At 36.4% G+C, this 14,814-nt stretch overlaps 1 protein-coding gene across 1 annotated transcript in view; it reads right to left on the reverse strand.

Annotated features, from left to right (window-relative positions):
• The window catches only part of LOC145687168 (uncharacterized), a 185,487-nt gene extending 173,833 nt beyond the window's left edge, over positions 1–11,654 (reverse strand). Inside the window, exon 1 of the mRNA XM_081760631.1 lies at positions 11,356–11,654. Coding sequence (XP_081616757.1) covers positions 11,356–11,654 — 299 coding nt within the window. The remainder of the gene's footprint in view (positions 1–11,355) is intronic.
• Positions 11,655–14,814: the final 3,160 nt, after the last annotated feature.

Here is a 14,814-nt window from a genome sequence, read left to right on the forward strand (position 1 = left end):
TTCTAAAGGTGAACAATTCACGTATTTGACACTACCAGAAATAAAGAAAACTCTGAAAGTGATTTGTTTGTTACTAGCAAAAGTTCCCGTTCTTCGCATGGAAAGAATAAGGTTCAATGAATACCCACTACATTTATACTCTCACGTGTGTGGCTGCTCCTAGCACGCTTTGTACATTATTGATGATTTTTTGCCGGGTTCACCGATTGAAGATGTGAAGCGGCAATATTTTTTTCACCATTAGGTATGTGATCCGTAAGATCGTTGGTAAATAATAGAAATAGTAAAGGGCCTAGATTCAAACCCTGTAGAGCTCCTGATAACACAGTATACATGTCTAATTTAAATTACTTTAGATAACTGAGTGCTTACGTTCACTTAGATATGATGATGGCTGAAGAGAAATGATGATATTTTAGTTTGTTTAACAGTAATTTCTGAGTTACCTTCTCAGAAGCTTTCTCAAAATCAATGTATATTACATCAACTTGTCATCCTTCATCTGACGAATATGCTATTAAGTCAGGGAATGTTACTAGATTAGTTGTTGATTTGCAAGTAGTAAATTCATGCTTGTAAGATGAAATTATTGGTTTAGCAAAATCAATGACCGTAATACAAAATTTGTTTAAATATTTTGCAAAGGTGCATACAATTGATACAGATCTAAAATGATTCATTTAATATGTATTATTAGATTTTGGTATCAGGCAGACTAGCAAAGATCTCCATTTGTCAGAGAAAATGCATACTATAATGGAGAGGTTAAAAGCAATCCATAGGGAGCATTTCAATAAGTCAATTAATGCATTCATTGATTACATATTAGATAATTCCACCAGATCCTACATATGCTGTGGCCAGTTCTATTCTATGTAAGCGGATTTCATTAACACACAGTGGTCCAATGACTTCATTCTCAATACTTACAAAGATGTTTCTCATATCCACCCTTGTGTCTGATGAAACGGACACAAATATGGAGTACAAGTATTGACCAAAAGTTTTTGCTATTACGTTATTATGAAGGAGGTTTCACCCTTCACACTTCAATGAGCTCCAAGGGAGATGGAAATTTATTTTAGAAGTATTTCAATAGCTCTTTATGATTGTCGTTGATATTTTATTCAAAACTAGAATTAATTACCCACTTCGCTGTGTTAAATTAAAAAAAAAAAAAATAGTAACATGTTCCGTTAGTCAGTTACTATTTTACTATTACTAAAGCGTTTTTTGATATGTCATTTTCCATGATTTGTATATATTCCCCTCCCCTGACCATGTTGCGGGGCACATAATCGGATTTGTCATTGTTCATCTCAGCAACCCCGAAAACTATGGTTTCGACACTGATGTAGGTCATTTCGATATTTTTATATATTCGCTCTCATTCCCCCAAGTTGCGGGGCTGAATTTGAATTTAAATGGCATCAGAAGTGTCGCTGTTCATCTTAGCGACCCAAAAAACCATGGATTCGATACTAATATTGGACATTTTTGATCATTTCAAATGTCTCTCCTCTCCCCGAATTTTAAGTTACACCATCAAAGTGATATGACAAAAACATCTCAGGTTTAAACTTCATCTAGATTATATTTTCTTCGAGATTGGTCCGGTGGTTCAAGAGTTATTAAGTTTTATTTATTTTTATATATCTCCTCTCCTATCCCCTCCTCTAAGTTCTACAGTCAAAGTGAAATGACAAAAATCATCTCAGTCCCGAACCTCATCTACGTTAAAATGTGATCGAGATTGTGGGTTGGTTCAAGAGTTATTAATAGGGACGTGAATTTTTCGTTTTATTTTATCCCAGAAATCGGTGTTATTTTTTACCCGAAATTGATGTTATTTTTCGCTATTTAATACAAGCAAATAGAGGTCATTTGCTTTATTCTGTAATGATTTTGAAAAGCAAGTATATTGTAAACATAAAGAAAGTGGTCTGTGAAAGCTTATTAAAATAAAATATAATTTTAAAATTAAGCGAATAGTTTTAAATTTTGACATCTTAAATTTAAAAGAATAAATTACATTTTTGGACTTACCCATCTGAAAAGAAAAATGGCTCAATATCCCTCCTAAACTTGGATTTATTTAATGTATGATTTAAATACATATATCGACTAAAAACTACACTGCAATGTTTTTTTTTAAACATTTTCTTTAGTTCAAAAAACAATAAATTCACAATATACTAATCTAAAACGCAATTTGCAGCATATCGTTTCTTAACATTTTCTTCACTTCAAAAAACATCAATTTACAATATATTTATTTAAAACACAATCAACATCAACACATCAACACATTTTAACTCAATGGCGAATTTATAGTTTCTTAATGTTTCTTATTTTTGAAAGGACAAAATTGTCAATATTTCCGCACTTTCCCCTTTATGGTCTTGCCTCCATACCGTAACTACAGAGTTGTATTATGAAAAATATATTTCAGAATCATCGTTGGAAGGTGGCAAAGATATTGCTTCAATAGCACAGGCAGCAAAATCTCAGGGGCAAAGTTTCAATAACCAACCGGTCTAAAAGTAATAACACTGATGGTCTTCCGTTAATCACATTTTGTTGCAAAGGACACTTTTGTTATTTTATTACTATTACCAGCCAGCATGGCGATTTCGCTAAATCTATCGGTCTATTAGTGAATTTCGATGTTATTTAAATAATACCAAATTCGCGTTATTTCGCGATTTTAAAACACCAAAAAGGGCCTTCTATCATATATTTACATAAATCTATATACTTTGCTTTGCCTTTTTCAAGTTTTCGATGTTATCGTTAAAACGAAAATTTTACGTCCCTAGTTATTAAGTTTTATTTATTTTTTAATTCTTCTCTCTCCCTTCCCTAAGTTCTATCGTCAAATAATAAATAAATACCATCCTAAGCCCTAACCTCATCCATGCTGAAAATTTGATCGAGATCGGTCGGGTGATTCAAGAGTTATTAAGTTCCATTAATTTCCATATAATTTCCCTCCTCCTCTCTCCCTCACCTAAGATCTACCGTCAAAGTAAAATGATAAAAAGCTTCCCAGGTTCGAACCTCATTTATGTTGAAAACTTGATTGAGATTGGTCGTTTAGCTCAAGAATTATTAAGTTTTATTTATTTTTTCTATAAATTACCTCCTCTCCCTCCTCTAAGTTCTGCCGTCAAAGTGAATAACTAAAAACACTCCCAAACCAGAACTGCATCTACGTCAAAAAAAAATTGATCAAGATCGGTCTAGCGGTTCAAGATATTAAGAGTCACAAACATAGTCACTTTCAACTTTATAACATAGACTAGCATATATTACCCGCTTCGCTGGGTTGAAATGAAAATTTAAATGCACAACTCCGTATCTCATGTGTGTAGTACCTGTGAAATAAGCTGTTTTCGTTTTTAATGGCATTGATTTAACCAGTATCGGAAAGATCATTGATCATCTCGGCGACCCCGAAAACCATGGATTCGACACTAATATTGGTCATTTTCGATTATATATATATATATATATATATATATATATATATATATATATATATATATTCCCCTCCCCATGTAGCGGGCCATGGCATCGGAAGTGCCACCGTTCATCTCAGCGCCCCCAAAAAATGTGGATTCAGCACTAATATCGGTCATTTTCGATCATTTTTAAATACCTCTTCCGTCCCTACCCCAAGTTGCGGAGTTCAATTTGAATTTAAACGGTATCGAAAGTATCACTGTTCATCTAATCAACCCAAAGAACTATAAATTCCACACTGATAGTGGCCCATTTCAATAATTTATATATATATATATATATATATATATATATATATATTTCTTTCCCCCCCTTCCCCAAGTGATAGGGCTGATTTTGGATTTAAACTGGATTTGAAATGTCACTGTTCATCTGAATGATCCCCAAAACTATGGATTAGACACTAACATTGGCCATTTTCGATTATTATTATATATAGCTCCCCCTCCTCCGTGCTGCGGCACACGGCATCAGAATTGTCGCTGTTAATCTCAGCTACTCCTAAAACTATGGATTCGACACTAATATTAGTCATTTTCGATCATTTTAAATGTTTATCCCCTTCCCCTTCGTTGTACCATCCCCTGGTTTTAAAAGTTTTTATTTATACGTCTCCCTCCCCTCCCCGAGGATCTAACATTAAAATGAAATTACAGAAATGTTCCCAGATCCGAACCTCATGTGTCTTGAAAATTTGATTGAAATCGATCGGATAGTTCAAGAGTTTTTAAGTTACAAAAATAGTCACTTTCAGTCTTATATAAATTCAATTGTATATATCTCTCCCTCCTTCTCCTCCACTAAGTTGCTCAGTCAAACTTAAATCACAAAAACGATCCCAGGCCTGAACCTCATCTATGTTGTAAATTTGATCAAGATCGGCCGAGTGGTTCAGGAGTTATTGTTTTATTTATTTTTCTATACCCCGTCCCCAGCCCTCAGTTTTACCATTAAAGTGAATAGCCTAAGACCAGCCCAGTCTCGAACCTCATCCATGTTTCAAATTTGATCGAGATCGGTCGGGCGGTTCAGGAGATTTTGAGTCACAAACATAGTAATTTTCAATTTTATATATATAGATTAGACTTTGGCTAGCTGGGGCCTCGCATCTCTTCATATATCAGCCTTTGCATCAAGAGCGAATTTCACGCATTTGCTATTTAATTACATATCCTGAATTTGGCCCAGCTGGGGGCTCCGTTCCCTGACTCCCACGTTTACTTGGCCTACGGCCTTGAACCTCTTAAACCTACAATTTTACCGAACATTAAGTTTATTTTCCTTTCCCTTTTCCAGCTAAGAGATAAGATTTTGTATTCCAAGAGAACATTCATTTAAATAATATGGTAATTTCTTCACTCCCCTTTAGATCCCTTAAAAATAAAGAACATACACTTTTGGCAATTTCCCTGTGAGTTAGTCCCAGAAGGCTACAATCATGCCAAATTTCATCATTCTAATCCTACTGAACATTTTGGGGTGTAGAATATGTCACATACAAATAACATGGGGAAGATTTTTTAGTTCCCCATAAAACCACTCTACAGTTGCAAATTTTTATTTTTGGCGATTTACTTAGTTAACGCTAACAAAAACGTATAAGCATTCCGAATTTCAAGTTTGTATTCCAATTTCACGTACCTAAAATATGAGATTATAGGTCCAAAAAAAAGGCCTATTAAAATAACACGGGGAAATTTTTCATCCCCTCTTTAGACCACCTAAAAATTAAAAATATTCACTTTTGGCAATTTTCCTGTCGGATAATTCCGGAAAGCTACAATCTTGTCAAATTTAATCATTGTAACCCTGCAGGAAGTGCCCAATAATTTTGGGGTGTAAAAGGTGTCCCATATAAATAACATGGGAAGAAATTTGAGTTTTCCATAAAAACACTGTAATGTTGGATTTTTTTTATTTTTACTGATTTACTTAAGTAACGCTAACAAAAACATACAAGCATACCGAATTTCAAGTTTTCATTCCAATCCTAAGTACCTAAAACATGATATTTTATGTCCAAGGAAAGAGGCCGATTTAAATAGCACGGGGAAATTTTTCATGCATCCTTTAGACTCCTAAAAATTAAAATTATACACTTTTGACAATTTTCCTGTGGGTTATTTCCTGAAAGCTACATTCATGCCAGATTTCAAATTTCCATATCAATCGGAAGTACCCCTTTAGTTTGTCAGTTCCTGTAGTTTTATACATTGTTAAGACTAGAATTGGTAACTCAAGATAAAATTAAAATTTGTTAGTATTGGTTAATTTCTATTTGCTATGATAAATCGCTTTCTTTTTAAATTTGAATTAGACAAAAAAAATAAAAAAAAACTATTATGGATGATGCAACGTTACCCGGGACATATGCAACCAGAAACATTTCGAATTGATATGTGAAGTATTTCTGGTTGCATATGACCAGCACAACGTTTCTAAATCCACCACAATAAAATTTATTCCAGCATTTTATCTCCTCGAAAATAAAAATGAAACTTAATCTAAAGTAATAAAATTTTTAAAAAAATCTCGAAGAGGTTTGAGGAAGGACTAAAATGTAATTAAGAACTGAGTTTATTTACCTTCTTGATGACTCGTATCAATATAGATTACAAACTAATTTCCGGTGCTGCAGTTTTTTCATTATTGTTGTTATTAATATGCAGCCAACAAGAATGGTTCGTCTACACAATGATGATAATAAATAAAACTTCTGGTAGTTTACGGCTTCATACTAAATAAATGAAAATTTCCATAATCGATTCCAGGAGACGGGGGAAGGAGAAGTAAACTGCTCCAGATCCTTCCATCAAGCCACTCAAAGTTTAATTTTCCTTAATCAAATCTGCAACGTTATAGATGTTTTATATTCCGCAGTTTCAAATTAAAAGGCGTGATATATATATATATATATATATATATATATATATATATATATATATATATATATATATATATATATATATTGGTCTAGGAATTAATTCGTGCGGTTGGACAAGAGATGGCGCAACGAACGGAGCGTCCCACAGTTCCGTGTATCCATACATGTGTTGCAAACCCCTGTCATCACGTATCGTTCGTAGTATAGGGCAGTGGATTAAAGCGTCAACAACACCAGTTTGTAGTTAAGTGAACATGGCGCAATTTTTGCCTGATAAAGTGTTTTTGCGGGGTGTCCTGCTGCATTACTTTAACATGCAGAAAAGTGCGACTGAAAGTCATCGTATTTTGGTGGAAGTGTATGGTGACCATGCTCTAGCTGAGCGAACGTGTCAGAAGTGGTTTGCACGGTTTAGAAGTGGTGATTTCGGCTTGGCAGACCAAGAGCGAGCTGGACAGCCAAAAAAATTTCAAGACGAAGAATTGACAGCATTGCTCGAGCAGGATTCGTGTCAAACGCAGGAACAACTTGCAGCAGCATTAGGCGTTGATCAAACAACAGTCTCCAAACGCTTGAAAGCCATGGGAATGATTCAAAAGATGTCACATTGGGTTCCACATGAATTGAAAGACAGAGACGTTGAAAGACGAAAAACCATGTACGAATTGCTGCTTCAACGACAGAGCAGAAAGGGGTTTCTGCATCGAATTACTACGGGTGATGAGAAGTGGATCCATTACGAGAACCCTAAACGAAAAAAGGCCTGGGTGAAACCAGGTGAACCAGGTCCATCACAACCAAAACGAGATATTCACTGTGCAAAGGTTATGCTGTGCATATGGTGGGATATGAAAGGTGTGGTGTACTATGAGCTGCTGCAACCGGGTGAAACTATGAATGGAGAACGTTATCGACGACAATTAATGCGTTTGAAGCAAGCTCTGGCCAGAACACGACCAGAATGGGAGAACAGACATGATAAACTTATTGTTCAACATGATAACGCTCGCCCACATGTCGCAAAACCGGTCAAAACCTATTTAGAAAATGTCGGATGGGAAGTTTTACCCCACCCGCCGTATTCACCAGACGTTGCTCCTTCGGACTACTACTTGTTCGATTGCATGAACAACGATTTGATTGGACAGCGGTTTACTTCTTCAGAAGATATCGAAACATGGGTCTCTGACTGGATCGCTTCCAAGGATGAGGACTTCTTTCGTCACGGAATCCGTACATTGCCTGACAGATGGGCGAAAGTGGTGGCTAGCGATGGACAATATTTTTCTTAAGGTATTTATGTATTTTGTGTTTGTACTACAGCTTCAATGTGTGCGTACCAACCGCACGAATTAATTCCTAGACCAAATATATATATATATATATATATATATATATATATATATATATATATATACAGGGCCGGATTTAGAGGGATGCAAAGGTGCACGTGCACCCCCTTCGTTGTAAATATACACTATATAAAATGAGAAGCTAGCAGTGAAAATACCAACACTTTCCGAAACTTTCTGTTATCATGTTTCTTTTTAGGGCATAAAAGAAAAAGAGTTTTGCAGAAGCAACAGTTTAAGTCGATTTTCAAAAAGGTTAAACGAAAAGGATTCACTAAGCAAAACAATATATATAACATTTGTCAAGTAAGGAAGAACACTTGCGACCCTCTTTAAAATACTTTCCTCAGTTCTATGCGTCAGCGTTGTCAGGGGTAAAGAACATTGTCACATGCCACTTTGAAGAGTTTCAGTGTGATTGGTTATTTTGGTAGTTATTGGTGCACCCCTTCCCTCAGACAATCCTGGTTGCGGCCCTGTATATATATCACTGTTATTGTTAGCTATTAACAAAATTTCTTCTTTTAGGTTTCAGATGCATCTGTGCAAATGTTGCTCATTTCCTCAGACTTTTCTGTGAGATAAATATATAAACAGAAACAAACGTAAGATTCTTTTTATAATAACTAATCAAAAATAAAAGAGAAGTTATTTTATCTAGGAAAAAAATCAAGATATACTGTTTTTAACATCTTTGTTTTATATTATTATTATTATTATTATTATTATTATTATTATTATTATTATTATTATTATTATTTACACATTTAAAATTAGTTTACTGAAGTCAAGCTTCAGTTTTAGTTAAACGAAACTATATGGTGTATCATGGACTAAAGCTAAAATTTTAAAGTAATCCCCTAGGACTCTGATGAACAGTAAGTGAAGTACACATGACGTGGCATTCATGCAGCACCATAGTACTGAATGACTCGTTAACCAGCAACTTTGACTTACAAATTAAGAAACCTAATCACTGCAACATTAAAATACCGCTAATTTTACAGTAATTATGCGCTATTTTCAAATATATAAAAGATAATCGAAATGTGGAACAAGATCTTCCTTAACAATGTTATCACGAGTCACCTAAGAGATTTCCGTTTGCAGCGATTTAGAAATTCAAAAATAAATGTCGATTTTCTAAATGACTGGAAATCGAAAGCAGGTAATTGAGTCATGAGAACGGTATCTTATGCAAAATAGTATTGTCTAGCGAGATCTTTTTCCACTTTTCTATTATATTTTATCTGTGTGAATATATCATATAATTATTGTAAAATTAGCGGTATTTTAATTTCGCCGCGATGGGACCTCATACAAAGTACTAGTCCAGCCTTAAACGTACACAAGACAAGAATACTTTTCACGTCGTCCTTGAAAGAGAGAGAAAAAAGCTTTCGTTTTCGTAAATAATTTCTATTGGAAACATCAACCTGAAACGCAGGATTGAGCCTGTCGATATGCTTACAAACTAAGTTAATTTAAAATTTATTTATCGTGTCATCTTCGTCTCGGTCGTTGAACTCTATCGTGCTTGAGAGATTTTATTATCACATTACTTTCCTGACGACGAAGATTTTCTTATTTTTATTGCAATAACGCATTAATTGAATTATATTCTCATCTCTTGATTAACTTAAGACAAACAAGTTGATGGGAACGATTATTTTAAGATAGCTATGAAGGTAACAGAAAGGTATCCATTATTATTACTACTACTAGCTGAACCTACGCTCTCTACACAGCGTATCATTCACATATGATCATGAATCTCCTTGTCATTACTCACAATATATGTACATGTCCCTTTACAGACACAAGTGAAAGACGTCTGATAAAAATCGACAAGGGGTACCATAAAGAGGATTTTTTAATTATTTTTTTTTAATATTTCGCACCGTTTGCAAGAGTTGAGCCTACTTTCGGTTGGAGTTTCTAATTCATGTATGATCAGTGTTTTTTTTTTCTTGCATGCAGTATGTAATAAGTAAAAGCATTACATACACAATTGAAGACCTGAAGTAAATTTCGATCTAAGTGCCATTTGCTGAAATTTCGAGTCATAATCGGAAAGATGGTCTATGGGCCAAGTCAGTTTAAATATATTCGGATCTAAGCATCAAACCTGTGCGTAATGGTCCAGATAATTGCTAGTAGAATGCGTGAGGTGTATGTTCACGGCACAAATTCTGGAGGAAAAACATCATTATCTCAAAACTGTTCAAATGACACTTACAATGTGCAACGACATCTTGTATTTTCAATGTAATTTTAAATATCTTTTCTCATATTTCCGGGCAATGTATGATTTTAAAATATGCACTAACCAGTTTGAAGAAGAAGAAGAAAATACGAAAAAGAAAAGAGAATTTTAAAAAAATGATTCTAATATTATGATGATTTGTGATGAGTTTTTCTCTTTACGTTGTCATAGCAACGTTTTGTAAATAAACGATGTAATTCAGGAATCATCATAAACGTATGTACGCATACTTATAAAAGGTGTATATTTATTTCAATAAGTGTGTGCCACAATAAAAACCAGGAAAGCTAAACGCAGCATAAACTGTTTAAGTGATTTTAGTAATTTAATATAGCTATAATTATGACTGAGAATCTGTGTATAACGAGTTACGTTATAAAGGCAGGGTACCCAGGTGTAACACATCGATTGTGATAAGATTACATAGACATAAAGAACATTGAAAAATAAGCGACACGTATTTTTTTTATGTCGGCCAACAAGCGCATTGAAAGGGTCAAATAGGGGCATAAAAATGGGGTCAAAATGAGATTATGTGGAATGTGGCGAGAACGAGAAGAGATATAGGAAAAGGTTAAATGTACGAAATACTACCCATAGTCGACGCAATTCAATGAGGTAGAACGCACTCATGAGAAGATAGCAGAACATCCGGAAATGGACCAATCACGTGTACAACATTGTCACAATGTGTTGCGGAAATGAGCGAAAAGGGTGATAAGGAGCAGGAAGAAAGAAGAAACGAAAACAGAAAATGCGTGCTTTTGCTTTGGGTTCATATATCACCAACCTGCGAAAAAGACGCAGATTTATCTCAATGCAGAAAGATGGGATAACACGCAGGAAGGATGCGAACGCCGTTCGTATAGGCAGCCAGAGACACAGTATTGCGCAGTGGGTTGCATATATCGGGTAATGTGGACAAAAATTCATAGCACAGTAGAATGTAATAGCAGGTGGTCCACATACGTAAAGATAAACAGCAACATTAATATCAGTACCACACATGAGTATCAACATTATTTCAGTACTAAAATACGCGTGCAACGTAATAGTAATAGTAACAATTTTGTTTTTGTGTTACTACTGCCAACTCATATTTTCGTTTCCAACATCCGTCTCATCGTTGTTCTCACAAGTATTGGTAAGCTTAGCATTTTTTTTTTCAACTATTTCGAAGCTGGCTTTGTTACGAAGCGTAATACCGAAGCTTTCATCATCAGATTTAATAATAATGCCATTCCTGGTAAAAACAATCTCTTTGACACTAGCGCGAGGAAGGTATTTCATTATTTGGTTAAATATATGGCGGCTATTGCTGTACTTACTGTCGTAATTGGTAAGCAAAAAAGAATGTATCTTTTGTCCTGTGAGAGATGCAGCAGCTTGGTTGCATTCCAGAAGTAGATGTCGATGGCTGCGACATATCTGTAGTGCATCGCATTGGTTCTGCTTGTACAGGTGGTTTCTGTATGTAAGCAGGTAAACGGGATCGAGAGCGTTTGCCTACAGTTTCGGCACTACTTTCTGATAATGGTCGACCGCGCCGGTTCCTGCGATGATCCCGTCCTGTTTCTTCCGAGGGGTTACTGGTGGGAGGCACAACTATCCCCGGTAACCGATGCATGATCCAAAGGGATCAAGGCAATGGAAACAAGAAATACTCAGCAGTAGGTAGTATATAGGCGAAGAGCACCCCGTTCGAATACGTGCTACAAAAGACAGAAGAGTTGGTCAGAGTATGACTGTAAACAATGACCTTCAAAAAAAAAAAATAGAAAGAAGCCCTCCAGAAGATGAGGATCTTCTGTCAGACTCCTAAGTAGTGTATCGGTACCGTTCTCACAAGTACGTCTGCAATACTTGATCACGGCTTGGTACAGTAACTAACTACAAGAGGAGTTAGGTTCATGATGGATGTAGAAGTGTTTTTTTTTTTTTTTTTTTTTTTTTGTAAGTGACTAGCCGTTCCGGCTAGAACCGTGTTAGAGGGTTGTGCCCTCTCTTAGGGAACTGATGTATGGGAATAGTATATGTGGGTGACTTTGAGAGGGTCTCAGAGTTCTTTATTAAAGATTGTTATAGCTATCAAAAGCTTAAGGACCTTTGCGGGCCTTAACATCAGGCAGGAAAAGGGTGGAAGAGCAATTACATGATGTACATGAACGCTAGGTCTGAACATAGAGGACGAGTAAATAAGATGCAAGTTAGTTGTCATTATATAGGTTGTACGCTGTGGAGATGAAGATGGTAGATGAGGCGAGGTGCACGATCACATCATAACACGGGGAAAAGTTAGTTGACGGGTGAAGTTATCTTCTCGCCTAGGGGCTACTCTAGGCATTGGTGACGACAGAGGGAGTCCATGTTAGTTGTTGATGGATTTATTGTGCAACATAGGTTGGAAAGATGAGCGGAAGATGGTCATGAATTTGATAGTCAGCACGTAACTCCAGATCTAGTGCATCAGGAGGTAGTGTGTAGCAGTACAGAGTTTACAGGAGTGATAGCGGTGGATGGAAATATCGAAATGCTGATGGGTGGAGTGCCATATGATGCATAGTAGTCAGAAGTAGAGGATGGTGTGCTTCATAATGATTGTGTATGTAGGTGAGACGTAACTTTTCGAGATGAAACTGTAGAGATGGAAACTCAATGTGGTTGTATAACTCTGCTGTTGGGCGAGGTAACTTAATTCGAAATGCAATACGTAGTGCATGTCTTTCTAAGATTAAGAGCTTTTCGTAGAAAGATCGTGCAGCAGCTATCCAAGCAGTGTGACCGTATGTTAGAGTCGGTCGTAGGAAAGCTTTGTAGGTATTTAATACTGTAATAGGTTTCAAGCCCCATGTTGTTCCGGTTAACCTCTTTAGAAGATTTAGTCTATTGTAAGCCTTGGCAGTGACTGTTTGAAGATGAGGTTTCCATGTTAGATGTCTATCGAATTTAATGCCCAGATAGGTCACTGTTGAGCGTGCTTGTATAGGCGTATGGTTGACATGAAGTATGAGGCGGTTGGGATTTCGACGGACTCGTGAGGTTTTATTAGAGGGAATGAATACAACCACCTGGGTTTTCGTGGCATTAATTGTAAGTTGTCATTTATCACACCAGCGGAGGAAATCGTTAATAGCTGTTTGCAAAGATTTGTTTATTGATTGGATAGTCGATCCCAAAGCAAGGAATGCAGTGTCATCGGCGTACTGAAAAAGATGGACTTTATCTGGTAGTGGAGGCATATCAGCAACGTATAGAATGTACAGAAGTGGCGATAAAGCCGATTCTTGAGGAACTCCGGATAGCAGATGTAGAAGGCAATACCTTCTAAGCATATCTGAAGTATTTCGTAATTGTCAGTGAGAATTGTAATTTTGGAGTTTTTTTTTTTTTTTTTTTTTTTTTTGCAATGAGCAAAGCTATAGGCAGTATATTTTGCATTTTGCCAAGTAACAAATAGCATAACATGTTCTGCTGTAACCGGTCATGAAAATAGTTTTGTAAGCCAACGAACTGTCTGACAATAGTTACATGAGTAAAGTGCTGCCACCTGTTGCTCCTATATCCTAGGTCAGCAGCCGTTACCGAATTCTCTTCTGTTCATATGAAAACCAGAACAAATGATGTTCACCACGCGAAGAGTGAAGAATTGTGGGCAATGCAAAGCCAATCCTTTCCCGTCACACGACCGTAAGCAGGGACAACCGCCACGATCAGCGTATTGTCCGAAGGCTACATCCGTCGCAGTACCGCGTTCGCGGGTACCCCGACAAAAAACCGTAATCGGTCCGCTAGTGGTTGCATTTGCTCAACCAACTCGATGTCCCGCCTCGTTCCCGCTTGAAATATGCTTATATACCGCCATAGTAGCGATCGGCCCGACCATGTGCGGCGGACAATTGCTCATGGGGTACAGCAACGGTGATTCCTGAATGAAACAAGAGGAACAGACTTCTCTTTTGTGACTTTATAAGTAAGATTTACATGATTCTGAAACGTGCATTTTTCTAGTGGAAAAGGTCCATTCGCTGCCTTACTGCAAGCAAGCTCATGTCGTCTGCTTTGAAAGGATGTAACGTCCATTCAATTGTTATCAGTGATGAGAGAGGAGCATTTTTTTTTCTGAATGAAACCGAGCAGACACGAACGTATTGACGAAGCAGAGGAATCTGTGCGTTTGCCCTGTTCCTACCAGTGTATTGGTCGTAGTGTAACTTACTGCATTATGCAATTGAGTTTGTTTATGTAATTTTAATTTACTAAGCAATGAAAGAATTAATTTATCATTCTCGTGTAACTCTATATCTGATATTATATCACTTTATTGATACAAATCTGAAAGAATTGGATTTCCACACTGCTAGTTAAATATGTGAAAATAAGACGAAAACGGAACAGGTGAGACCCAACTCCCTCAACTACTTTGACAACTATTCCTATTTCTAATCGGAAACGCGTTAATAGAAACTACGTACCTTTCTATAATTTACCTATCTATCTACTTGCAGTGGTGTGTGGTGTTATTTTCGATCAGGGAAAAGGTTGTGAATAGTGATACCCCTTCGACATTGTAAAACATACCGTAATATTAATATGAGTTGAACGTAGGGAAAAGCATGTTCATAATTTTCCTCGGGGTTATCGTGTTTCCTCCCATATTATCATTCCAAGAATTATTTCACAATCATCCATCTTGCTAGCCTAAATATCATGGATAGGTGCTGATTGCCACGGGTGCTGACTGCCACAGCCAATTATTGGTGCTGACTTCCACGACTGTCGCTGATTGC

This window comes from Thermobia domestica, chromosome 6 (genome assembly GCF_964235325.1).
Source record: "Thermobia domestica chromosome 6, izTheDome1.hap1.1, whole genome shotgun sequence".
Taxonomy (NCBI): Eukaryota; Metazoa; Arthropoda; class Insecta; order Zygentoma; family Lepismatidae; genus Thermobia; species Thermobia domestica.